Source organism: Hemitrygon akajei, chromosome 3, assembly GCF_048418815.1.
Source record: "Hemitrygon akajei chromosome 3, sHemAka1.3, whole genome shotgun sequence".
In the NCBI taxonomy this organism is placed as follows: Eukaryota; Metazoa; Chordata; class Chondrichthyes; order Myliobatiformes; family Dasyatidae; genus Hemitrygon; species Hemitrygon akajei.
In genome coordinates this window covers 194,871,513-194,898,242 of record NC_133126.1, presented here as the reverse complement: position 1 = coordinate 194,898,242, position 26,730 = coordinate 194,871,513, and the positions used below count along the sequence as shown (strand labels likewise).

The 26,730-nt window shown below is 41.9% G+C and overlaps 1 protein-coding gene across 8 annotated transcripts in view; it reads right to left on the bottom strand.

Moving 5' to 3' along the window:
* Positions 1 to 26,730, bottom strand: part of LOC140725773 (NAD kinase-like) — a 111,529-nt gene that overhangs the window by 22,337 nt on the left and 62,462 nt on the right. For 4 of the 8 annotated variants that reach the window (XM_073041662.1, XM_073041661.1, XM_073041660.1 and 1 more), the window contains 5 exons: positions 26,300 to 26,457; positions 24,068 to 24,167; positions 21,122 to 21,279; positions 11,775 to 11,857; positions 5,602 to 5,756 (listed from right to left, as the gene is read on the bottom strand). In XM_073041662.1, the coding sequence (XP_072897763.1) occupies positions 5,602 to 5,756; positions 11,775 to 11,857; positions 21,122 to 21,279; positions 24,068 to 24,167; positions 26,300 to 26,457 (654 nt within the window). Of the gene's footprint in view, positions 1 to 4,009; positions 5,757 to 11,774; positions 11,858 to 21,121; positions 21,280 to 24,067; positions 24,168 to 26,299; positions 26,458 to 26,730 lie in introns of those variants that run through there. The other 4 variants (XM_073041664.1, XM_073041665.1, XM_073041666.1 and 1 more) reach the window with 4 other exon arrangements.

The following is a 26,730-nucleotide window of genomic DNA, read 5'->3' as shown; positions in this document are numbered from 1 at the left end:
TAAACTGGTATCAGGTAAGTGTTCAATTGTATTATTTTTGTCATGGTAGATTAGGAAAATGAAGTTGGTGCTAGATTCTAAGTGGGGGATTTCTAGAATGCCATTGAGATGGCTTTTTAGAGCAGTGTGTGGTTGTGGATTGGGAAGCTTTTAAAAACAAATAGAAGGCAACGATAGAATACAAAAGTAAACTAGCCATTAATATTAAAGAGGATACCAAAACTTTCTTCAGAAACGTAAAGTTTAAAAGTGCAGCAAGAGTGGATATCGGACTGCTGGAAAAGGATGATGGAGAGGTGGTAATGTATTACAAGGAAATGACAGATAAACTAAATATTTTGCATCAGTCTTCACTGTGGAAAACACTAGCAGTATCGTGGAAGTTCCAGGTGTCAGGGGTCATGAAGTGTATTAACATTACTAGAGGGAAGGTTCTTGGGAAACTGAAAGGTAGATAAAGTCACTTGGACCAGATGGTGTACACCCCAGGGTTCTGAAAGAGGTTGCTGGAGAGATTGTGGAGGCATTAGTAATGATCTTCAATAAACCACTAGATCGTGGAATGGTCTGGAAAATTGTAAATGTCACACCACTCTTCAAAAAGGGCAGAGGCAGAAGGAAGGAAACTATAGGGCAGTTAGTCTGACCTCAGTGGTTGGGAAGATGTTGGAGTTGATTATTAAGGATGAGATCTCAAGGTACTTGGAGACACATGAAAGAGTTGACTTTTCTAAATGGAGACAAGATACAAAAAAAGCACGAAAAGATGTGATATTAGCGTTTATTTCAAGAGGACTAGAATATAAAAACAAGGATGTAATGTTGAGACTTTACAAAGCACTGGTGAGCCCTCATTTGTAGTATTGAGGTTTTGGGCTCCTTATCTCAGAAAAATTGTGCTGAAACTGGACAGGGTTCAAAAGAGGTACTCAAAAATAATGGTTTGTCTCCTGAAAAGTGTTTGATGGCTCTTGGTGAGTATTCACTTGAATTCAGAAGAATGAGGGGTGACCTCATTGAAACCTATTGAATGGTAAAAGGCCTTGATAGAGTGGGTGTTTCCTATGATGTGAGAGTAAGACGAGCGGGGACAGCCTCCGAACAGAGATGAGGTGGAATTCTTTCCCACAGGCATTTGTGGAAGCCAAGTCCTCATGTATATTTAAGGCAGAGATTGATAGGTTCTTGATTGGTCAGGGGTAGGGGAAGGCGGCAGGAAATTGGGGCTGAGAGGAAAATTGGATCAGCCATGATGAAATGCTGAATTGACTAAATCTGAAAGACTGCCTCATCTGGAAAAAATGCTTGGGCTTCCAGAAGTAAAAAGGGTTAGAATTCATCTGCAGTTCCAGGGGAAGGTGCCTGGAGTGGGAGTGGCCATTGCTAGTTATGGAAGAGTGGACCAGAGTGTCACAGAGGCCTGTCCCTTCATAATACTACTACACGAGGAAGATGTCTGTTGGAGCTGTCACCCTATAAGAGGCAGAAATTAAAGTATGATTTTTGAATCTGGAGTCTAGGTGGAAGTGCAAGATGAGAATGAGGAACTTTTTGTTCGGGTGAGAGCAGTAGTGCAGGAAATGAGATACAGTGCAAGCCAGAGAGATAAGCAACCTATGCTAATGGAGAAAGCACAGTATTGTTAAAAAAAAAATTGAACACTGGTATTCAGAATTGTATGATTAAAGCAAGGGAAACTAGAATAGAGTGGACTCAAGGAAGATGGAGGTAAGTCAAGATAGGACAGAACAGTACAATACAGGAATAGGCCCTTCTGCCCACCATGTGAATCTAGACCAACCCCATTTGCCTGTACTTGGTCTATATCACTCCATTACCTGCCTGTTTGCTCATCTAAATGCCTCTTAAACGTTGCCACTGTACTTGCCTCACAACCACCCATATAACAATTACAGCATGGAAACAGGCTTCTAGTCCGTGCCGAATGCTTAATCTCACCTAATCCTACTGACCCGCACTCAGCCCATAACCCTCCATTCCTTTCCTGTCCATATACGTATCCAATTTTGCTTTAAATGATAATACCAAACCTGCCTCTACAATTTCTACTGGAAGCTCATTCCACACAGCTACCACTCTGAGTAAAGAAATTCCCCCTCATGTTACCTTAAACTTTTGCCCCCTAACTCTCAACTCATGTCCTCTTCTTTGAATCTCCCCTACTCTCAATGGAAAAAGCCTATCCACGTCAACTCTATCTATCCCCCTCATAATTTTAAATACCTCTATCAAGTCCCCCCCTCAACCTTCTACGCTCCAAAGAATAAAGACCTAACTTGTTCAATCTTTCCCTGTAACTTCAGTGCTGAAACTCAGGTAACCATCTAGTAAATCTTCTCTGTACTCTCTCTACTTTGTTGACATCTTTCCTATAATTCGGTGACCAGAACTGTACACAATACTCCACATTCGGCCTTACCAATGCCTTGTACAATTTTAACATTACATCCCAACTCATATACTCAATGCTCTGATTTATAAGGGCCAACATACCAAAAGCTTTCTTCACCACCCTATCCACATGAGATTCCACCTTCAGGGAACTATGCACCATTACTCCTAGATCACTCTTTTCTACTGCATTCCTCAATGCCCTACCATTTACCATGTATGTCCTATTTGGATTATTCCTACCAAAATGTAGCACCTCACACTTAACAGCATTAAAATCCATCTCCCATCGATCAGCCCACTCTTCTAACTGGCCTAAATCTCTCTGCAAACTTTGAAAACCTACTTCATTATCCACAACGCCACCTACCTTAGTATCATCTGCATACTTACTAATCCAATTTACTACCCCATCATCCAGATCATTAATTTATATGACAAACAACACTGGACCCAGTACAGATCCCTGAGGCACACCACTAGTCACCGGCCTCCAACCTGACGAACAGTTATCCACCACTACTCTCTGGCATCTCCCATCCAGCCACTGTTGAATCCATTTTACTACTTCAATATTAATATCTAACAATTGAACCTTCCTAACTAACCTTCCGTGCGGAACCTTGTCAAAGGCCTTACTGAAGTCTATATAGACAACATCCACTGCTTTACCCTCGTCAACTTTCCTCGTAACCTCTTCAAAAAATTCAATAAGATTAGTCAAACATGACCTTCCACGTACAAATCCATGTTGACTGTTCCTAATCAGACCCTGTCTATCCAGATAATTATATATACCATCTCTAAGAAGACTTTCCATTAATTTACCCACCACTGACGTCAAACTGACAGGCCAATAATTGCTAGGTTTACCCTTTGTGCAAAAAGCTTTTTTCACACATCTTTAAACTTTCAACAACATGAAGTGATTCAGTGTTTGAGGGCATTCGTGAACAAGTATAGATTAGAAAGAATTTTGGTTGAGGAGCAAAGTATATTCCCACTGGCCAGAGCTATTGATCCCAAGCAGCCGAGACCAGAGATATTGGAATCTGGAGCAGCAAAACAAGATGTTGGAGGAACATCTGTTGGGGTTGGGTGAGAGGATAGGGAGTCATTGTTTCTGATGAAGGTTTTTCAGTATCTCACTCTGAAACCTCGGCTGTCCGTTTCCTCCACAGATGTGCCTGACCCACTGAGTTCTCCAGCATCAAGTATGAGGGCCCCAGATGCAGGGTATGAGGGTCGAATGAATGTTGAAAGTGAGCAGACAGAAATGCTGTGGAACTTCAATTCCCACATCCCATTTAGTGCTGGTGCCTCTCAAACAAATGCCAGCATGATTTTAAAGTTACATCAACTACATTATAACACACAAAATGCTGAAGGAACTCGACAGGTCAGGCAACATCTATGAAAATGACTAAACAATTGTTATTCAGCAGTAAGGTCTCAGCTGAACTGCAGATTGTTTATTCATTTCCATCACTGCTACCTGACCTGTTGAGTTTCTCCAGATTTCCAGCATCTGCAGTCTCTTGTGTTTATCAAATACACTGCACTCCTGTTAATTTAACCAAGTAAAAGAGTAGCGTGATTTAAGATTTAAAATAGTTTATTGGAAAATCTTTGGTAATTTTGTATAATATTCCATATACTTAAACTGTAAATGTGAACTGTTTTAATGTTATGGGTGTATCTGCACCAAGTTCAAAATCTATCTCACTATACTGTGCATTCATCCATTATGAAAATGTAGATATTTTTGAATTTGGTTCTCTTCGACATATTATCTGAAAGTTAAATTGGGAACACTAATGTCAATTACAGCTGGAAATCATTTTAGTTAGACCTCCTTAAGTTAAAGGGTACAAACAGTGAATTTTGATCATCACTCAGAATGCTGTGTTTGCCAGCTATAGGGCATTTAGCACTGTAGCCCCAATGCATAGCTCTTCCTTGCCCTTGTCCATGCTCTCAGAACAATGTTCATCCACAAATTGGATCCAAGACTGATGAATTACGTTGCAGACATGCACAATGGAAACTAAACCAGGTGAAATCTCCATTCGGGCAAAAGCCACATAGGCTAGTGAAGATATCTGTATCCCATCAGACTGGGCAGGAATGAAGTTTGAATTCCACAGGAAAGGTTGGTTCGCTGATATTGCAGCCTGAACTCATCTGCACTTAAAGTTAATACATTCAATTGCCCCACATTTAAGAAAACAAGCCAAGGAATACAGGCTGCCGATTTCGCAACAAGTCTCACTTGACTAAGTTGCAAACTAATGATAGGCCTCAACCCCATTTTGAAAAAATATCTTTCCTAGACATTATTTTCTATTTTTACCAAAGCGACAGTGCTTTACTCCATTTATAAACTGCAAGTTACAGTGATAAAGGGGGCATGAGCTCAGTTACACCTCTCCATCCAAAGTGGCAAATTTTAACATCCAAATCAGGTTCCTTCTTCAGCTGTCATCTCGGTGGTAAATAGAGAAATCAATCTGAAAGATCCCATGAACAGCAACAATGGTGAATCTGCTTCAATCATGGTCAACAGGGAAGCAAATGTTGGTAGGACAATGGAGAAAGATCTGTAATTCAAAGTAACAACAAATTTTTATGCCCACAAGACAGAACACGGGACCTTTGCTTACCAACACATCCAAAACAATGGTCTGACTCTGCAGCACTTCCTCAGCAATGGGACTGGATTACCTTCAGGTCTCTGGAGTGATACTCCACTCCATTCTTCTGTCTTGGGTGAAACTGTCATGTTCCATTTTTAACATTACATCTGCAGCAAGGATGCATTCCATAAAATCTGCTAACTTACTTATAAAGGCACCTTCAAAAAAGGCAATAAAGCAATAACATCCAAATTCCAGTCCCGCGTGAAGGGAGCTGATGCATTTTCACCATTCTTCCTGGTTTTCTGGCTCCAGGCATTTTCTTTCCTTCAGGGTGACTAAGGTACAAGGAATTGGGCATGGAAGGGGGCTTCTAGAGAAAGGAAGACAAAATAATTGTAGCTGATCAAATACTACTCTGCCTGGCAGTCTTCCAATCAATGTGAATGGGATGCATACCCTTTCAGCCTAACTCAAAGTGATTAGAGTTTATTTTTAAGGGAAATAGCAAGGAGAGGATATATGGAAAAATGAATGTGCACCTTGGACTAACATTCAGTGTCTGAAGAATCCGTGATTTCTTCAAAGCGCGACTGCTTTTTGCGGACATTCCAGTGTAGGCACTCGGCAAGGCTATCAAACCAGTCGTACACAAGGTCATGACAGCAGATGGATGGCACTGGGTAGCAGGATGTTGTTACTGTAATACTAAAATGGAAAACATAATATGTTAACTCTAGCCTATTCCCTCTGATCTTGCACTCATTGCTTCAAAATAGCACCATACAACATTTCATCTTCCAGACTGCTGGATCTAATACATTCATTTGTGTGCCGTGTCATATGACATGGACGGTCATGGTGTTTCTATGACTGTTCTTGGCAAATTTTTCTATGGAAGTGGTTCACCATAGCCGCCTTCTGGGCAGTGTACTTACAAGACAGCTGACCCCAGCCGTTATCAACACTCTTCAGAGACTCATCAATGGTCGCATACCAAGACTTGATATACACTAGCTGCACATACGACCATCCACCACCTGCTCCCATGGATTTATGTGACCCCGATCAGGGGGCTAAGCAGGGTGACATGCAGACTAGCAGAAGGACATCTCCACCCACCACCCAAGTTCTAATACAGCAAGGGAACAACTGTTTAATTCTAGTTTCCCAACATCAAGGAGGGCATGGAGGCTATGCAAGAGAGGATCACGAGGACGTCGCTTGGATTAGAGGGTATATACTATGAGAAATTGAATAAAGTAGGTTGTCTTCTCTGGAGCAGCAGGAGAGCTGTTGGATATTTATAAGATTACAAAGGGGATAGATTGTGCACACAAGTAGTATCTCTTAACCAGGGTCAAAACTAATACTAGAGGGCATGCATTTAAGGTGAGAAGGGTAAAGTTCAAAGGAAATGTATGCGGCAAGTTTTGTTTTTACAGGTAGTGGTGTCAGAGTGGAAGTAGAGGCAAATACATTGAGACTCTAAGATTACACAGAAAATGAAGGGATAAATAGATTTACAAAAGAGGTTTACCAGATGCTGCCTGGTTTAGTTGCCTTGAACTATAAAGAATTGGACTAACTTATAAAAGGCACAGCTAAGGAAGACAACAAGACACGTTTCCACTATCATTGAGTTAATTTTGCAGCTCTTTTAAACTCAGATTAGATCACACTTGGAATACTGTGTTCAGTTCTGGTCACCTCATTATAAAAGAGCATTGGAGGGTGCAGAGGAGATTTACCCACATACTGTCTGTATTAGAGAGCATGCCTTATGAGGATAGGTTGAGAAAGCCAGGCCTTTTCACTTTTAGTGAAGGAGGATGAGAGGTGACTTGATCAAAGATATGAACTATAGATTGAGTGGATAGCCATTTCCCCCCCAGGAGAGTAAAGGTTAATACAAGGTGGCATAATTTCATGGTGATTGGAGGAAATTATAGGGGGGGATCTAAGAGGTAGAACCTTTTATTCCTAGACAGAAAGTGCTATGGAACACACTGCCAGTGTGGTGATAAAAGCAGATACATTAGGAACATTTAAGAGACTCCTTGAAAAATGGAGGGCTATATAGGAGGGAAGGGTTAGATTGCCCTGAGTTTAAAAAGGTCAGCACAAAACAGTGTGCTGTACTGTTCTATGTTCTATCCAAGGTAAATAAAACTAGAAGACATAGATTTAGGATAATGGAAAAGAGATTTAGAGGGGGTCTGTTTTTCACCCAGAGAGTGGCAAACTTTGAAAAAGTATTTAGAATCTGCACTTGAATTGACTGCATGTGGAAGACAGGATTACTATGGATGGGTGCCCACTACTTAGCATAGAGATGCTGAGACAAGTGGCCTGTTTCCATACTGTATGACTCTTTAAAATGTATAGCGTCATCTCACAACAGCAAATTGTTTTGTTCATCGTGGATGTTGTTCAGATGGTTGCAAACTCAATCAGTTCCATCATAGGCACTAACCTCCCCAGCATTAAGGACATCTTCAAATGGTGATAGCCCAGAAAGGCAGCTACCATCACAAAGGACATACTACCATCAGGGAAGAAGTAGAGGACCCTGAAGATACACACTCAGTGATTTAGAAAAAGCTTCTTTCCCTCTGCCAACAAATATTTGAACGGACAAAGAAACATTCTTTGAACACTACCTCACTAATTTTGCTCTCTTTTTGCACTTTTATTTATATATAAAATAGACATTTTATAATATAGTATATATGATTGCAATTTGTAGTTTTTTTTTGTATTGCATACCACAGAACAACACTGGATTTCACGAGATATGTCAGTGACATTAAACCAGATTCGAATCAGCTCTGTGAAGAAGAGTTACCTATGGTCACCTACCTACAGGAAAGATATCAATAAGATTGAAAGAGTGCAGGGAAGGTTTACAAAGATGTCACCGAGACATGAACACATGAATGAAAGGAAAAGGTTGAATAGTTCAGGACTTTAGTCCCTGGAGTGAGGAGAATGAGGGAAGATTTGATAGGATGGGGTGAATACCTGTGAGCTTTTTCCTCTCAGGTTGGGTGAGACTAGAACTCAAGGTCACAGATTTAGACTGAAAGGTGAAATATTTAAGAAGAATGTAAGGTTTTCCTTAAATATTCCTAACAGAGGATGGGGAGAGGAACGAGCTGCCAGCAGAAGGGGTGGATTTGATTGAAACACTTACAGTGCCTTTAAAAATCCGCCTAGAGGGCAGCACTGTGTGGATCATGTTTTTTGATTTCTCAAGTGCTTTCAATACCATACAGACCTTATTGTTGTGGGAAAAGCACCGGATATGGACTACCTGACTGGAACATCACATTACATGCAGCTTCAGAGCTGTGTGTCAGACATGGCTAAAAGCAGCACTACGGCAGGACACTGTACTGGCTCCCTTCCTGTTTACCCTGTATACCTCAGACTTTAGATACAACACTGAGTCATGTCATGATGTCACCAATAATTGGATGTATAAAGGGAAGATGAAAACAGGGCCCTGGTGGAGGACGTTGTCAAATGGTGCAAGCTGAATCATCTGCAGCTCAACATTAGGAGGACAATTAGTAGGAGATTGTGATGGACTTTAGGAAGACTAATCCTGCATTGCTCCCTGATATTGATGGTCAGGATGTGGTTGTGGTGAGGAACTACAAGTACCTGGGGGTGCACTTGAATGACAGAGTGCAACACCAAAACAGAGGCTGTGTACATGAAGGGCCAGAGTTGCCTCTACTTCCGGAGGAGACCGAGATCCTATGGAGTATGCAGGCCTCTCCTTTATATGTTCTACAGTCTGTTGTCGCCAGTACAATCTTCTATGAAGTGGTGTGCTGGGACAATGGCATCAACACAGGTGACGCTAACAGGCTCAATAAACTGATAGAAAGGCTGGCTCTGTTATAAGAGTCAAACTGGACACATGGGAGGCTATGGTGGAAGAAAGGACCCTATGAAAAATCCATTTCATTTCTTCTACCAAATTGCATGACCATGTTTCTTACCCTCTGCATGCCACCTTGGCTCAACAAAGGAGCACTTTTAGTAATAGACAACTGCACTGCTCCAAAGAGCACTATATGAGATCATTCTTACAGTTGGCCATTAGGCTCTATAATGAGTCAACCTTTAGCCGGGGAAGTGATGAAACTCTGTTAGACTGGTTGAGGTAACTTTTTTTGTTCTTTCTACTTCTCTTCTAATATTTATATCTGCACTTGTGATGCTACTGTGACACTAATTTCCTTTGGGGTCAATAAAGTATCTATTCACCCCCCTTGTAAATTTTCATGTTTTAGTGTTTTACAACATTGAATCACAGTGGATTTAATAGATAGATAGATACTTTATTCATCCCCATGGGGAAATTCAACTTTTTTCCAATGTCCCGTACACTTGTTGTAGCAAAACTAATTACATACAATACTTAACTCAGTAAAAAAATATGATATGCATCTAAATCACTATCTCAAAAAGCATTAATAATAGCTTTTAAAAAGTTCTTAAGTCCTGGCGGTAGAATTGTAAAGCCTAATGGCATTGGGGAGTATTGACCTCTTCATCCTGTCTGAGGAGCATTGCATCGATAGTAACCTGTCGCTGAAACTGCTTCTCTGTCTCTGGATGGTGCTATGTAGAGGATGTTCAGAGTTATCCATAATTGACCATAGCCTACTCAGCGCCCTTCACTCAGCTACCGATGTTAAACTCTCCAGTACTTTGCCCACGACAGAGCCCGCCTTCCTTACCAGCTTATTAAGACGTGAGGCGTCCCTCTTCTTAATGCTTCCTCCCCAACACGCCACCACAAAGAAGAGGGCGCTCTCCACAACTGACCTATAGAACATCTTCAGCATCTCACTACAGACATTGAATGACGCCAACCTTCTTAGGAAGTACAGTCGACTCTGTGCCTTCCTGCACAAGGCATCTGTGTTGGCAGTCCAGTCTAGCTTCTCGTCTAACTGTACTCCCAGATACTTGTAGGTCTTAACCTGCTCCACACATTCTCCATTAATGGAGAATTTGGCTTTTTCGACACTGATCAATGGAAAAAGACACTTTCATGTGAAAGTGAGAGCAGATCTCTACAAAGTGATCTAAATTAATTAAAAATATAAAACAAAAAATAATTGATTGCATAAGTATTCACTGCTTCAAGTCAGTATTTAGTAGTTGCACCTGCAGCAGCAATTACAAACTTGAGTCTGTGTGGATAGGTCTCCATCAGCTTTGCACATATGGAACCTGCAATTTTTCCCCATTCTTCTTTACAAAAATGTTCAAGCTGTCAGATTGCATGGGGAATGTGAGTGAACAGCCCTTTTCAAGTCCTGCCACAAATTCTCAATGGGATTGAGCTCTGGACTCTGACTTGGTGACTTCAGGTTGTTACCTTTGTTGTTTTTAAGCTTTTCCTGAGTAGCTTTGACTTTTGCTTGGGGTCATTGCCTTGCTTCAGAACAAATCTTCTCCCAAGTCACAGTTCTCTTGCAGACTAGATCAGATTTTCCTCCAGGATTTCTGTATTTTTCTGGATTCATTTCACCCTCTACCTTCACAAGCCTGCTGCAGTGAAGCATCCCCACAACATGATGCACCCACCACCACGTTTCACGGTAGGGATAGTGTGTTTCTGATGATGAGCAGCATTTGGCCAAAAGGCTCAATTTTGGTTTCATCAGACAATAGAACTTTCTTCCAGCTAACTTCACAGTCTCCCACATGCCTTCTGACTAACTTTAGCCAAGATTTCATGTGAGTTTTTGTTCCAACAGTATCTTTTGCTTTGCCCCTCTCCCATAAAGCTGCAATGGGTGAAGCACCCGGGCAACAGTTGTATGCGCAGTCCCTCACATCTCAACCACTGAAGCTTATAACTCCTTGAGTTGTTATAGGTCCCCTTTTTGCACAGTCACTCAGTTTTTGAGGACAATCTGCTCCAAGCAGATTTACAGCTGTGCCATATTCTTTCCATTTCTTGATGGTTGACTTAAATGTACTCCAAGGGATATTCAGTGAAATTTTTGTGTATCCATCTCCTAACTTGTGCTTTTCAAGAATCTTTTCGCAGAGTTGTTTGGAGTGTTCTTTTGTCTTCGTGGTGTAATTTTTGCCAGGATACTGAGTCACCAACAGATGGATCTTCCAGATACACGTGTACTCTTACTGCAATCAACTGAAACACCTTGACTGCACACTGGAATCTCCATTTAACTAATTATGTGACTTCTAAAACCAATTGGCTGCACCAATGAAAACTTACGCAATCAATTATTTTGTGCTTTATATTTGTAATTGAGATCACTTTGTAGATATCTATTTTCACTTTTGACACAAAAGACTTGTTTTTCTGTTGATCAGTGTCATAAAAGCCAAATTAAATCCACTGCGATTCAATGTTCCAAACATTAAAAAATGAAAATTTCCCGGGGGTTGGATGGTGAATACTTTTTATAGGCACTGTAAGAGAAGTTTGTGTAAGTACATGGATAGGAGGGTTATAGAGGGCTCAGTCCAGGTGCAAGTCAATGGGACTATGCATAATAACATTTGCCACGGACTAGATGAGCAGCAGGGATTGTTTTGATTTTATAGCGTTCTTTGACTCTATGGCTTTAGACTCTTTCCCCCACCCCTCCTCACCAGTGATAATCTCCAGTCTACTGCAGCATAACGAACATAAAGGGGTCAGAGGTAGAGGAGTGAGATACTTGCCTATCAGTGTGTTGTATTTCCTGTCTCCGCCTTCCATCAAATGACACCCACGCCGCATTCCTGGTGTCAGGTGACAACATTATCTACAGAAAGCAAATACCAACTGTAAGCTCACAGTGCTCAGAGTGTCTACACACAATTATTTTACAGAGCTTTATGATTATCATTTTTGGAAATGGTATTATTGCACTGAGTTAATGATAATTTCAGAACTGCTCAAGTGCCCAAAGACAGTGAAACAATGGAAAAGGTCTCCAACTTTATGTTGTTAGGAGTGAACATCGCAGAGGAGCGCTCTTGAACCATCAACACCTCCTTGATAGTAGAATCAGAATCAGGTTTATTATCACCCACATATGTCATGAAATTTGTTAACTTCACAGCAGCAATACAATTTGCCCAAGTCCTACTGTAACCTCATTGCTTCATCAGCACTTATCCCTCCACCTATCTTCAAATCATCTGCAAACTTTGCCACAAAGCCACCAATTCTATTATCTAAATCACTAACAAACAATGTGAAAAGTAGCGGTCCCAATACTGACCCCTGAGGAACACTACCAGTCACTGGCAGCCAACCTGAAAATATCTCCTTTATTCCCACTTGCTGCCTCCAGCAGGCCAGCCATTCCGCTACCCATGCCAGTATATTTCCTGTAATGCCATAGGATTTTATCTTGTTAAGCAGCCTCACGTGTGGAACCTTATCAAATGACTTCCAAAAATCCACGTAAATGACATCCACTGCTTCTCCTTTGTCCACCCTGCTCTAACAGATTTGTCAGGGAAGGTTTTTGTTTACAGAAACCATTCTGACTTTGACTTATTTTACCATTTTTCTCCAAGTATCCCGAAACCACACCCTCAATTAAAAACTCCAACACTTTCCCAACCACTGAGTTTAGGCTAACTGGCCTATAATTTCCTTTCTTCCACTTTCCTCTCTTCTTAAAGAGTGGAGTGACGTTTGCAATCTTCCAGTCCTTTGGAACCATGCCAGAATCAAGTGATTCTTGAAAGATCATGACCAATGCACCTGCTATCTCTTCAGCAACCTCTCTCAGGACTCTGGTCCAAGTGACTTATCCACCTTGACCTTCCAGTTTGCCTGGCAATTTTTCCTTTGTAATAGCAATGGCACTCACTCCTGCTCCCTGACACTCACAGACCTCTGGCACACTGCTAGTATTTTCCACAATGAAGACTAATGCAAAGCACTTACGAAGTTCATCTGCCATTTCTTTTTCCCCCATAACTACCTCACCAGCGTTATTTTCCGGTGGTCCAATATCAATTCTCATAATCCAAAGGCACTATGGACAATCTCCAAGGCATTTGCAATATTTTTAATGGGTTTAAATGGTACAGCTACTTTCATTTCAGAGCTCTATTTGTTTTAATATTTCAGTTTTAATTCCTAATGCTGTTATATTTAATCATTGTATTTTATAACATGGACAAGTACAGTACTTCAATGATGCAGCAACTGTTCCTTTTAACTTGAGTTGTTTGTTTTTAATTCAATTGTAGCTTAGATGTCATTCTTTTTTTTCTTTATAACGCAGATGTTTTTTTTAAAGGTAGTCACTGTGCTTTCAGTAATTGAATTGCCAGTATGCTGTTTTGCACTAAATGCAAACTCATTGTCCTCAGCAAAGACAATAAAGCTCGATCTAACACGTTTCACTCTGATTGTTGTCTCTCCTCTTCTGCAGCCAATGACACACATTGGAGAGAGAAAGCCCTATTATACCTTGCCAAGCAGCCACTCTTCATGTCCATACAGTAACTACTGGTGTTGACAACACCAAATTACTCGTGCCCTGTGAATCCCAGCAAATGCAGTTCATAGCACGGTGATTGTGAGTGAAAAGGTGAATACTTTGTTACCCAAAGACACCAAGCACAACTGTCACATCACCTGCCAAGACCATCATCTCCACAGAGGCATCAAATCAAATGTTTAGGTTTGAGAACATAATCCAGATTCACAGTTCTGTGCACTGCTGACTTAGATTCACTTGCACATGTACATTGAAACATATAGTGAAATGTGTTGTTTGGATTAACAACCAAAACAGCTAAGGATGTACTGGGACAACTTTCAAGTAGGGTAGTGGTTAGTACAACACTATTACAGTTCTGGGCATTCCAAATTTCAAAGTTCAATTATAGCACTATGTAAGAAGTTTGTATGTTCTCCCTGTGATCACACAGGTCTCTTCAAGGTGGTCTGGTTTCCTCCCACAGTCCAAAGACGTAATGGTTAATTGGTCACTGTAAATTGTCCTGTGATTAAGCTAGTGTTAAATATGTGGGTTTTTGGGTGAAGGGCCTGTTCTGCGCTGTTTCTCTAAATAAAATAAATTTAAAATCAGAGGTACAAAGGGAATTTGGGAGTCCTCATACAGGATCCCCTAAAAAGTTAACTCATAGGTTGAGCTGGTGGCAGGGAAGGCAAATGCAATGTCGGCATTCATTTCAAGAGGATGAGAATACAAATGCAAGGATTTAATACTGAGGCTGTATAAGGCCATTGGTCAGACCACGTTGCCAAGTATCGTGAGCAATTTTGGACCCCTTATCTTGGAAAAGATGCGTTGTCATTGCAGAGGGTCCAGAGGAGCTTCACGAGAATGATTCCAGGACTGAAAGGGTTAACATATGAGAGCATTTGATGGCTCTGGATCTGTACTTGCTGGAGTTTAAAAGAATGAAGTGGATCTCACTGAAACCTATCAAATTTTGAGAGGACTAGTTAGAATGGATACAGAGAGAACGTTTCCTATAGTGGGCATAGGAGCAAAGGGCATAGCCTCGAAATAGAAGGGCATTCACTTAGTACAGAGATAAGGAGGAATTTCTTTGCCAGAGGGTGGTGATCTGGTGACAGAGAAGCAGTTTCAGCGACAGGTTACTATCGATGCAATGCTCCTCAGACAGGATGAAGAGGTCAATACTCCCCAATGCCATTAGGCTTTACAATTCTACCGCCAGGACTTAAGAACTTTTTAAAAGCTATTAGTAATGCTTTTTGAGATAGTGATTTAGATGCATATCATATTTTTTACTGAGTTAAGTATTGTATGTAATTAGTTTTGCTACAACAAGTGTATGGGACATTGGAAAAAAGTTGAATTTCCCCATGGGGATGAATAAAGTATCTATCTATCTATCTATCTATGGAGTTCATTGCCACCGACAATTGTGAAGGCCAAGTCATTGGGTATTTTTAAAGCGGAGGTTGACAGGTTCTTGAGTAGTCGGTACCAAAGGTTACAGGGAGAAGACAGAATACTGAGGTTGAAAGAGATAATAAATCCGCCTTGATAGTATGCCAGAGCAGACTCAATGGGCCAAATGGCCTGGTTCTGCTCCTGTGTGGTGTGCTCTGAATAATTAGCTAAGTGTAGCCACACATTCCACGCCATCAGATGGATTGCTGATTTATTATAGGTGCTCTTTTGCGAGGGATATTAATTGAGATCTTTAATCTATTCTCACAGGAACATGCCTGTAAACTAGTGTGCAAGATCTTCATGATGACTATGGAACTATCATGATGCCACGCCCACTGAAGTTTCTGCCTCTGCCACCACCCCTGGCAATGCATTCCAAGCACGCATCACACTCTGTAAAAAAAAACTGGCTCTCACATTTCTTTTTAAATCAATCCTCTCACCTTAAACGCATATATTGGCAACACACAAAATGCTGGAGGAACTCAGCAGGCCAGGCAGCATCTATGGAAAAATACATCGATGTTTCGGGCCTTCATCAGGACGGGAGAGAAAAAGTAAGATGGTGGGGGGAGGGGAGGAAGAAACACAAGGTGAGAAGTGAAACGGGGAGCGGGGTGAGGAGGGCCAGGTGAAGTAAAGAGCTGGGAAGTTAATAGGTGAAAGAGTTACAGGGCCAGAGAGGGGGAATCTGATAGGCTAGGACCGAAGGCCATAGAAGAAATGGGGGAGGAGCACCAGAGAGAGGTGGTGGGCAGGTAAGGAGATAAGGGAAGAATGGGAATGGGGAATAGTGAAGGCCCAGGAAGGGTACGTGGTTGTGGTAGCAGGTCTGGCTAAACACGTGGTCATAATCAGGGCAGCAGAGATCACAGAGGGGGAGCAGTGAGAGAGGGTTTCACTGAACTCCTGTCAAAAGGAAGAATTAAACTTCTTCAGGGTAGGCATCCCTGGAACTGACTTCACAGTGTTATAGTCCAACCACAAACAAGAGGAAAACCTGCACATGCTGGAAATTCAAGCAACACACAAACACAATGCTGGAGGAACTCATTAGGCCAGGCAGCATCTAGAGTATAGTCAACGTTTCGGGCTGAGAGCCTTCATCAGGACTAGAGAAAAAGAAGATGAGACAGGATAAGAAGCTAGGGGAGGGGAGAAAGAAACACAAGATGATAGGTGAAACTGGGAGGGGGAGGAGTTAAGTGAAGAGCTGGGAAGTTGTTTGGAGAAACAGATACAGGGCTGGAGAAGAGGGAATCTGACAGAAGACCAAAGGCCCCTTCCTGGGCCTTCACCATTCCCATTTTTCCTCTCTCACCTCATTTCCTTTCCTGCCCATCACCTCCCTCTGGTGCACCTCCACCTTTTCTTTCTTCCATGGCCTTCGGTACTCCCCTATAAAATTCCCCTTTTTCCAGCCCTCTACCTCTTTCACCAACTTCTTCACTTCACCCCTACACCGCATCCTGGTTTCACCTATCACCTTGTGTTTCTTCCTCCCCTCTCCTCAACTTCTTACCCTGTCTCCTTATCATTTTTTTTCTTCCAGTCCTGATGAAGAGTCTCGGCCCAAAACGTCAGCTATACTCTTTTCTATAGATGCTGCCTGGCCTGCTGTTCCTTCAGCATTTTGTGCGCTTTGCTTGGAGTTCCAGAGTCTGCAGATTTTCTCATTTTTGATTGCTGTCATTATTAGACGTTTCAACCCTTGGAAAAATTACTGTCTGCCTGCTCTACCTGTACCTCTTAAAAACCTTTATTAGATCTCCCCTCAGCCTTCAGCACTCCAGAGAAAACAACCCAAGTTTGTCTAACCTTTCATTCTCCAAAGCCTCAACATCCTTCCTATAATGGGGACACAAGAACTATATGCAATACCCCAGATGCAGCCTAACTTGAGTTTTACAAAGCTGCAAAATAGGGACTGCTGTGGTCAAGAGGCAGTTCACTGCCACCTTAAAGTCAATTAGAAATGGACTTAAATGGAAATGCAAGGGGCCTGAAGTTACTGGGATCTAGAGCAATATAAATACAAGCTGCTGAAGGAACTCAACACATCAAGAAGCTTCTGTGCAGGCAATGGGATAGTCAGCATTTCAGGTCAAAATGCTATATCAGGATTGAGACAAATGCTTGCTCAACCTGTGAAGCCCACGCCCCTTGAATGAATACAGAAACCAAAAACCACCAAGCAGAATATACTCAGTGACACCACTGGCACATCATTACGGGGAAGGGGTGACAAACCATTTTGAGAGCATACAGTGGCATGCAAAAGTTTGGGCACCCCTGGTCAAAATTTCTGTTACTGTTAATAGTTAAGTGAGTAGAAGATGAACTGATCTCCAAGAGTCATAAATTTAAAGATGAAACATTATTTTCAACATTTTAAGCAAGATCAGTGTAATATTTTTGTTTTGTACAATTTTAGAGTGAAAACCATGCAAAGGTTTGGGCACCTCAAGAGATTTGAGCTCTCAGATAACTTTTACCAAGGCCTCAGACCTTAATTAGCTTGTCAGGACTTTGGCTTGTTCACAGTCATCGTCAGGAAAGGCCAGGTGATGCAGATTTCAAAGCTTTATAAATAGCTTGACTTCTCAAACCTTTTTCCAACAATCAGTAGTCATGAGCTCCTCTAAGCAGCTGCACAGCACTCTGAAAATTGAAATAAATGATGCCCACAAAGCAGGAGAAGGCTGTAAGAAGATAGCAAAGCATTTTCAGGTAGCCATTTCCTCAGTTCGTAATGTAATTAAGGAAAGGCAGTTAACAGGAATGGTGGAGGTCAAGTTGAGGGGTCTGGAAGACCAAGAAAACTTTCCGAGAGAACTGCTCACAGAATTGCAGGAAAGGCAAATCAAAGCACCCGTTTGATTGCAAAAGACTTCAGGAAGATTTAGCAGACTCTGGAGTGGTGGTGCACTGTTCTACCGTGCAGTGACACCTGCACAAATACGACCTTCATGGAAGAGTCATCAGAAGAAAACCTCTCCTGCATCCTCACCACAAAATTCAGTGTCAGAAGTTTGCAAAGGAACATCTAAACAAGCCTGATGCATTTTGGAAACAAGTCCTGTGAACTGATGAAGTTAAAATGGAACTTTTTGGCCACAATGAGCAAAGGTATGTTTGGAGAAAAAAGATGCAGAATTTCATGAAAAGAACACCTCTCCAACTGTTAAGCACGGGCGTGGATCGATCACGCTTTGGGCTTGTGTTGCAGCCGGTAGCACAAGGAATATTTCACTGGTAGAGGGAAAAATGAATTCAATTAAATACCAGGAAATTCTGGAAGCAAATATCACACCGTCTGTAAAAAAGCTGAAGATGAAAAGAGGATGGCTTCTACAACAGGATTATGATCCTAAACACACCTCAAAATCCATAATGGACTACCTCAAGAGGCACAAGCTGAAGGTTTTGCCATGGCCCTCATAGTCCCCCGACCTAAACATCACTGAAAATCTGTGGATAGACCTCAAAAGAGCAAGACGGCCTAAGAATCTCACAGAACTAGAAGCCTTCTGCAAGCAAGAATGGGTGAAAATCCCCCAAACAAGAATTGAAAGAGTCTTAGCTGGCTACAGAAAGCATTTACAAGCTGTGATACTTGCCAAAAGGGGTGTTATTAAGTACTGACCATGCAGGGTGCCCAAACTTTTGCTTCGGGCCCTTTTCCTTTTTTGTTATTTTGAAACTGTGAAAGATACCTGGGGATACGAATGGACAATAAACTGGACTGGTCAAAGAACACTGAGGCTGTCTACAAGAAGGGTCAGAGCCGTCTCTATTTCCTGAGGAGACTGAGGTCCTTTAACACCTGCCGGATGATGCTGAGGATGTTCTACGAGGCTGTGGTGGCCAGTGCTATCATGTTTGCTGTTGTGTGCTGGGGCAGCAGGCTGAGGGTAGCAGACACCAACAGAATCAACAAACTCATTCGTAAGACCAGTGATGTCGTGGGGGTGGAACTGGACTCTCTGACGGTGGTGTCTGAAAAGGGGATGCTGTCCAAGTTGCATGCCATCTTGGACAATGACTCCCATCCACTCCATAATGTACTGGTTGGCACAGGAGTACATTCAGCCAGAGACTCATTCCACTGAGATGTAACACTGAGCGTCATAGGAAGTCATTCCTACCTGTGGCCATCAAACTTTACAACTCCTCCCTTGGAGTGTCAGACACCCTGAGCCAATAGGCTGGTCCTGGACTTATTTCCACTTGGCATGATTAACTTATTATTATTTAATTATTTATGGTTTTATATTGCTATATTTCTTCACTATTCTTGGTTGATGCGGCTATAACGAAACCCAATTTCCCTCGGGATCAATAAAGTATGTCTGTCTGTCTGATAGAAATAAAAATGTAATCTTACTTAAAATATTAAAGAAATGAGTCATCTTTAACTTTATCTCTTTTGGAAATCAGGTCATCTTTTACTCGCTTAGCTATTCACAGTGACAGAAATTTTGACCAGGGTTTCCCAAACTTTTGCAAGCCACTGTATGCCTAAATTGCCAATCTAAAAAGTTCTCTTGCCTGCTATGGTAATTTTGAGCAGTTTCTCTCATTGATTAATGAATTAGTAACAATAATTATGGACTTTCTTTAAGGAAAAAGTTTGAGTCCTGTTGCTTACTTGCATGTCTGTCAGTGAATTACAAACTCCCTGACAGGAAAGAGTTACTAAGGCTGGGCTTCTAGTTTTTCAATCCAATGTCTATAAGCACAGGCTCTCCCCAGGGCTGTGTTCCTTTCACCCTTCCTGTTCTCACTTTATACAAATGACTGTAGCTCCACAGACAAATCTATTAAAATCTTCAGGTTCGCAGAAGATACGACAGTAATTCATCTCAAACCAATAACGATGTGATTTGCTATCAAAGAGAGGTAGACCATTTTGCAGCATGGTGTGCTTGTAACAACGGAATTTAATACTATCAAGACAGTGGAAATGAGGACTGACTTCCACCAACAACCCCCAACCTGCACCCACCTTTGGAAATTAATAGTCAGGCTATGCTTGTGGTCAAGCCATTCAAATTCTTGGGGACTACCATTACCAACACTGAATTACCAGCACAATTCGCTCATCACTAGGAAAGCCGAGCAGAGATTGTTCTTTCTATGCCAGATTAAGAAACTTAACATCTCCGGATATATCCTGATGAATCTTTACACAGCCATCATTGAGGGCGTTGTGACCAGCTCGATGACCATTTAGTTTCTTGCCACCTCCTCACTCTACAATTCCAGGTCGCAGCGAATAGTTGGCCCTGTGGCAAAGATCACAGGCTGTCAGCTATTGACATTAAAATACCTGTTCATCGCCAGAGCGAAGAGCTGCAACAGACACTGCTGACTCCACCCACCTTAGGAGTCACCCATTCATCAAACTGCCATCAGGGAGACACTACAAGTCCATCACCACCAGGACTACATGTAATTGCCACAGCTTGGTTCTTGGAGGTTATCCAGCTTCTCAACAAAACTTACTCAGGTGTTGTACCTTAACTGTCCCTGCCAACATCCGTTAAATACTTTCCTGGTTTCCATGTTCAAATCATAATTATTGAGCCCATTCACGTGCTCGCATTTATTTAAGTTTGATAACTGACATTTACGCATGCAACAGTTCTGCTAATTGTTGATTGCTCATGGCTGTTTGCACTATTGTCTTGTAAACTACTGGTTGCTATTGTGTTGTCTGTTATGGTTCTGTCCTGTGTTTTATGCTTGGCATTGAACCACAATCGATTCCAAGTATGTTTCACATAATGGCAATAGAGTGATTCTGATTCTGATGAGCTAGGGATAACCCGCAGCTATCCCCAAGTTCCGGCACCAACACCAACACAGCATGTCCATAGTTTACTCATCCCAACCCGTATGATTTTGGAATGTGGGTGAAAGCTAGAGCGCACGGAGGAAATCCACGCGGTCACAGCGAGAATGTACAAACTCCTTACAGGCAGCAGTGTGAACTGAACCCCGATCTTACAGCTAGCATTATAAAGCATTACGCTACTGTGCCACACATATTAATCACAAAGGTGGCTGATGCATCATGCTATGAACTAATCTTAATGTGCTCACCTTTAGCTCCATTCCAGCCGGTACTACGATGGGTCGGAACGAAAGGGAGTGTGGGCAGATGGGCGTGATCATGATGGCCGGGACATTAGGGTGCATCATAGAGGCACCCGCCGCTGCAGCGTATGCAGTGCTACCAGTGGGAGTAGACACGATGACTCCTGAAAAAACCAAGCACGCACCAAGTTCATACCCATCCACAGGTGATTCAGGAGCCCCACACCCCGGAGATTCCCAGGAAAGAGCTTCTTTTACCCAGAGACTGTGAGAATGTGTAACATATTACCAGAAGAGATCGTTTAAAGGGGAGGCTTTAATGTAGCAATTCACCTCAACCACAATCGAGGGCAGAACACAAACTGTAGGATGAAAGGATGTAGGAATAACAACAGCATAATCACTGGGCCAAGAAAGCGCACTAGCAACTCTACTTTCTCAACAGGCTTAAGAAATTTGGCATGCAGCCTTTGACCGTCACCAACTTTTATACATGCACCAAAGAAAACAGAATGCATCACAGCTTGGTATGGCAACAGCTCTGCTGGCCACGACCACAACTGTACGAAACTGCAGATAGTTGTGGACACAGCTCAGCACACCACAGAAACCAGATCCCTCTCATGAACTCTGTCTATATTTCACTGCCTCAGCAAAGCAGTTAACTTAATCAAATACCTGATTCATTCCAGAATGTTACGTAGCGCAGAGCAAGAACGACAACAGAGTAGTGATTAACCATTTCCCCCACCCCCACCCCGAGTCATGTTACTATTGGTACAGTCTGGACAACTTAGTGTGGGAGCTATGAACTGATCCCACCAAAACAAAAAATATGCATACTCGAAAGCCTGTTCCAAAAAGAGAGTGCCTCCTGCACATAGGAGACCCAAATGATTCATCACCTGACTAATCAGCAACATCTGCACCACAATTGATCTGATATCGTGCACCGACATTGACCATTCTCCCCATTCTCAAGGGCATAAGGTACAAATGCCTAATGCACATACCTCTAGGCGCAAAGACAGCTTCTATACTATCCCCTAGTGCAATAAGATGGACTTCTGACCTCACATTCTACCTCATCATGGCCTTGCACCTTATTATCTACCTGCACTCCACTTTGTCTGCAATTGTAACACTTTATTCTGCATTCCCTTGTACTACCTCAATAAACTGAGATGATGAAATGATCTACGTGGGTGGCACATTACACCAAACTTCTCAGTGTTCCTTGGTACTTGCGACAATAATAAACCAATTTACTGACGAGACCAACTTATGCTGTACATTTCTGTTGAAATTCTCTTCTATTATCTTACTGTGTGAACTATTATAGTTAAAATGCATTAGAGAGTTTCTTCTTTTCACAGGGAGCCATTGGAATGGAATATACCATGCAGGAGTTAATTACACAACTTTAAAAGTAGGGCAGCTAAATTTGAGAGACAGGATGCCGCCACCATTTAAATGGGGTAAGTTACAGGTGCCCTGAAATTAAATGTATTTATTGCTTACTAATATCCCTCCAGAAGACCATAACACAGAGGCAGAATGAGGCCATTCAGCCCATTCAACACCATTCAATCATGTCTGATTTATTATCCTTCTCAACCCCATTTTCCTCCCTTGTCCCTGTAACCTTTGATACCCTGACTAACCAAGAACCTATCAACCTCAATTTTAAACAAACCCAATGACTTGGTCTCCACAGTCATCTGTAGTAAAGGAGGACAATGGTGTTTAAGGCTAAGTCAGCCTTAATAAACTAGACAATCTTTCCTCGGCCTTTTCCCAAGTATGCCTTCTGACCAATGAAACTCTCATTCGTTTCAGTGTGCTGCTTGAAATGCTTTGCACTTTAAATAATGCATTTCTTACGCTATTTTAGACTCGATATCCTTTGCACCACAAAGTCCACCACCTTTTCACCTTTGCAGTTTGCCTTGTTAATGAGAGGCCAGAGGAGAATGGCCAGACTAGTTCAAGCTGACAGGAAGGTGATAATAACTCAAACAACACAACAGTAGTGTGCAGAAGAGCATCTCTGAACGCACAACACATCGAAATTTGAAGTGGTTGGTCTATAGCAGCAGAAGACCACGAACATATACCCAGTGGCCACTGAGTATAGATCAGTACACAATACTTTTGATGCACAGCAGAACTACATAGGCATCAGAACAGAGGCAGCAAAAATTGTATGAAATGAAAGATGGGATGCTGCCCGGAGGAACATAAAAGGACTGAGGTGACAGAAATACACGAGGGCTACAAAAGCAGAGACAAGGTGAAGAAGTGGTGGACTCGTTGATGCAAAGGATATCAAGTCTGAATAGGATGCTGGGTTGCAAATAGTTTGATTCAACCCAAGTACACACTCTAGAGCTACATGTCAGAAAAACTGAACCATTTGGTCCAAGAACACAACATCACAAAATACATGTAAAACCAGAGTTGGGTTAGATCAGGGCAAAAGGTGCCGAAAGAATTAAGTCTTAAAAAATTCTAACTAGTGTATGAATAAGCTGCAGAATAAAGAGTCATAGAATCATAGAACACCAAAGTACAGAAACAGGCCCTTTTTTGTGGGGCTTATGCCAAACTTTTAATCTGCCTTTATCTCATCAACCTGCACCTAGACCATAACCCCCCCATACCCCTCCATATTACTATCCAAATGACTCTTAAATGTTGAAATCAAACCCACATCAGCTTGTTCCACACTCACACCACCCTCTGGGTAAAGAAATACTCCTTTTAAGTTCCCCTTGAACATTTCACTTTTCACCCTTAACCCATGACCTCTAGTTCTAGTTCCACCCATACTCAGTGGAAGGAGCCTGCTTACACTGACCCTATCTGTAACTCGCATAATTTTGTACACATCTATCAAATCTCCCCTCATTCTCCTACACTCTAGGGAATTATGAATATTATTATTCTTACCGTCACCCTGGACAGAAGTGATGAGTCTCCCATCCAAGTACAAGTCCACATTGGAGAGGTATGAAGAAGGTCCTCGATCCACCACCAGTTCATTCAGTACCTGAAACAACATGCATTCAGAAGAGTCAATGTTCACTGTAATGGCACTTTGTTCTCAGAGCCAGGATAAATGAATGTCATTAAGCAAAATATGTGAAGTTCATGTAATTTCAGATCATGTAATTTAGTGGTCGTTTTCACTTCATATTATCTATCATGCATATTTTGCTTCAGGTATCCAAGTGTGAATTTGAACTTGCCTTGATTGCAATGTCTCTTCAGTAAGAATACAAGAAACATTGTCCAAATCTACATGCACAAATACAAGACCAGAGGGGATGTCGAGATGATGTTCCCAATCTGCTGGCATTGCAGAGTCCAGAGGAGGTTCACAAGAATGATCCCAGGAACAAAGGGGTTAATGTAGGAGGTGCCCGTGATAGCTCTGGGCCTGTACTCAGCAGAGTTTAAAAGAATGAGGGGGATCTATTGAATGTTGAAACCTATCGAATATTGAAAGGCCTAGATGTGGAGAGGAATGTTTCATATAATGGGGGAGTCTAGGACCAGAGGGCACAGTCTCAGAATAAAAGACTGTCTCTTAAGAACAGAGATGAGAAGGAATTTCCTTAGCTGATGTGGGTTTGATGAATCTGTAGAAATCATTGCCACAGATTGCAGGGGAGGCCAAGTCATTTGAGTATATTTAAAATGGAGGTTGATAGGTTTTTGGTTAGTCAGGGTATCAAAAATTATGGGGCGGAGATGGGAGAATAGGGTTGAGGGGGATAAAAAATCACCCATGATAGAATGGTGGAGCAGACTCAATGGGCCAAATGGTCCAATTCTGCTTCTATTTCTTAAGGTCTAGATCTAAGAAAAGCAACAGTAAAGCTAACAGTGCAAGGGATAAATGCAAGACAGGACAGTGTGGCACAGCTAGGGAAGCTGCTGCTTCACAGCTCCAGCAACCAGAGTTCTCCCTGTGACTGTGTGGGTTTACCGAAGTTACTCTTGCTTCCTCCCACATTCCAAGGGGTAGAAGGTAAATTGTCAATTGCAAGTTGTTCCCAGTGTGTAGAACAAGTTACAGGGAAAATCAGCAAGGGATGCAATTAGTCTGTGAACTGCGAATGGCTCAATGAGCTGAAACAGCCATCTTTGTCATTAGGAAACAAGACAGGATCTGGGATGTAAATGTGGACTACAAACACATCATAGACAATCTGCTGCATACTTTTTGTTTCAAACATCACTTTTACAAAATAGAAAATAACAGTATAATACAGCTCTTCGGCCCACAATGCTTGCCGAACTTTTAACCTACTCTAAGATCAATATAACACTTCTCTCCCACAAACCCTCCATTTTCTTTCATCCATGTGCCTACCCCAAGGTTCTCAAATGCTCCCAATGTATTTGTCTCTGCCACTATCCCTGGCAATGTGATCCACACACCCACCACTGTGGGAAAAAAAAATCTACCTTCTCATCAACTCCCCACAGATTTTACCACCAAAGGGCAAACTACAGTAACTAGTTAACCAAACATCCCATGTTTCTGGAATTGGAAAAGAAACCAGCAATTGGGTAAAACCCAAGAAGAAAACCCATGAAAAACATTCAAGCTCCACACAGACAGCACCAGAGGTCAGGACTGAACATAGGTTGTTGGAACTATAGGATAGGAGCTACTCTGGGAGGCATGGTAGCGCAGTGGCTAACATAACATTTCATAGTACCAACGATCAGTGTTCAATACCTGCCACTGTCTGTAAGGAGTTTGTCTGTTTTTCCCATTATCATGTAATTTCCTTGTGGTGTTCCAGTTTCCTACCACAAACCAAAGATTGACGGCTTTGGGTTAAAAACTTGTGGGCATGCTATGTTGCCATCAGAAGCATGGCCACACTTGTGGGCTGTCCCCAGCACAACCTTGGACTGTGCTGGTCGATGATGTAAATGACATTTCACTGTATGCTTTGATGTACATATGACAAATAAAGCTAATCTACAAACTTGAGCAGGTCTTTAAAGCAACGCTATCTAAAATAGAAACTTATGCTCGCACAATTTGGTGCAAATTGAACAGGTTTTTATAGCATTTCTAATTAGTGACCCTGGCCTTGTTGTTCCTTCCTGTGTTGTGTTGACAGGAGTTTGCGAAGGGACCACTCGTCATTGTTTACATACATGTATTTGCATGAAGGCTTTTTGTGTCTCATTGTCAATGCGACTCTGAGGGATCAGTCCATTATCCTCCACTTGGTACTTGCTCTCTGGCTTTGCTGTTTTTAAATCCTTAACCACCTTCACCTTCAGGCGACTCCTCAGAATTACCCTGGCATCTCCTGTTCAAAGACAAGGTACCAAATTAAGTTCTGTTCACTTATGGGATTGATCATTCTACCACTGGCTAAAATAGCAATAAAGGCACCAATTACAGAACAGCTCATCTATTCGTGGCACCACCCCACAGACACCCCCCCCCTCCAATACTTACATGTGAGGTATAAAGAAATACAGCATAGAAACAGGCCTTTCAGCCCAACTCAACCATACACACCACAAATCCCATCTAAAGTAGTCCCATTTGACTGTGTTTGGTCCATATTCCGATAGAG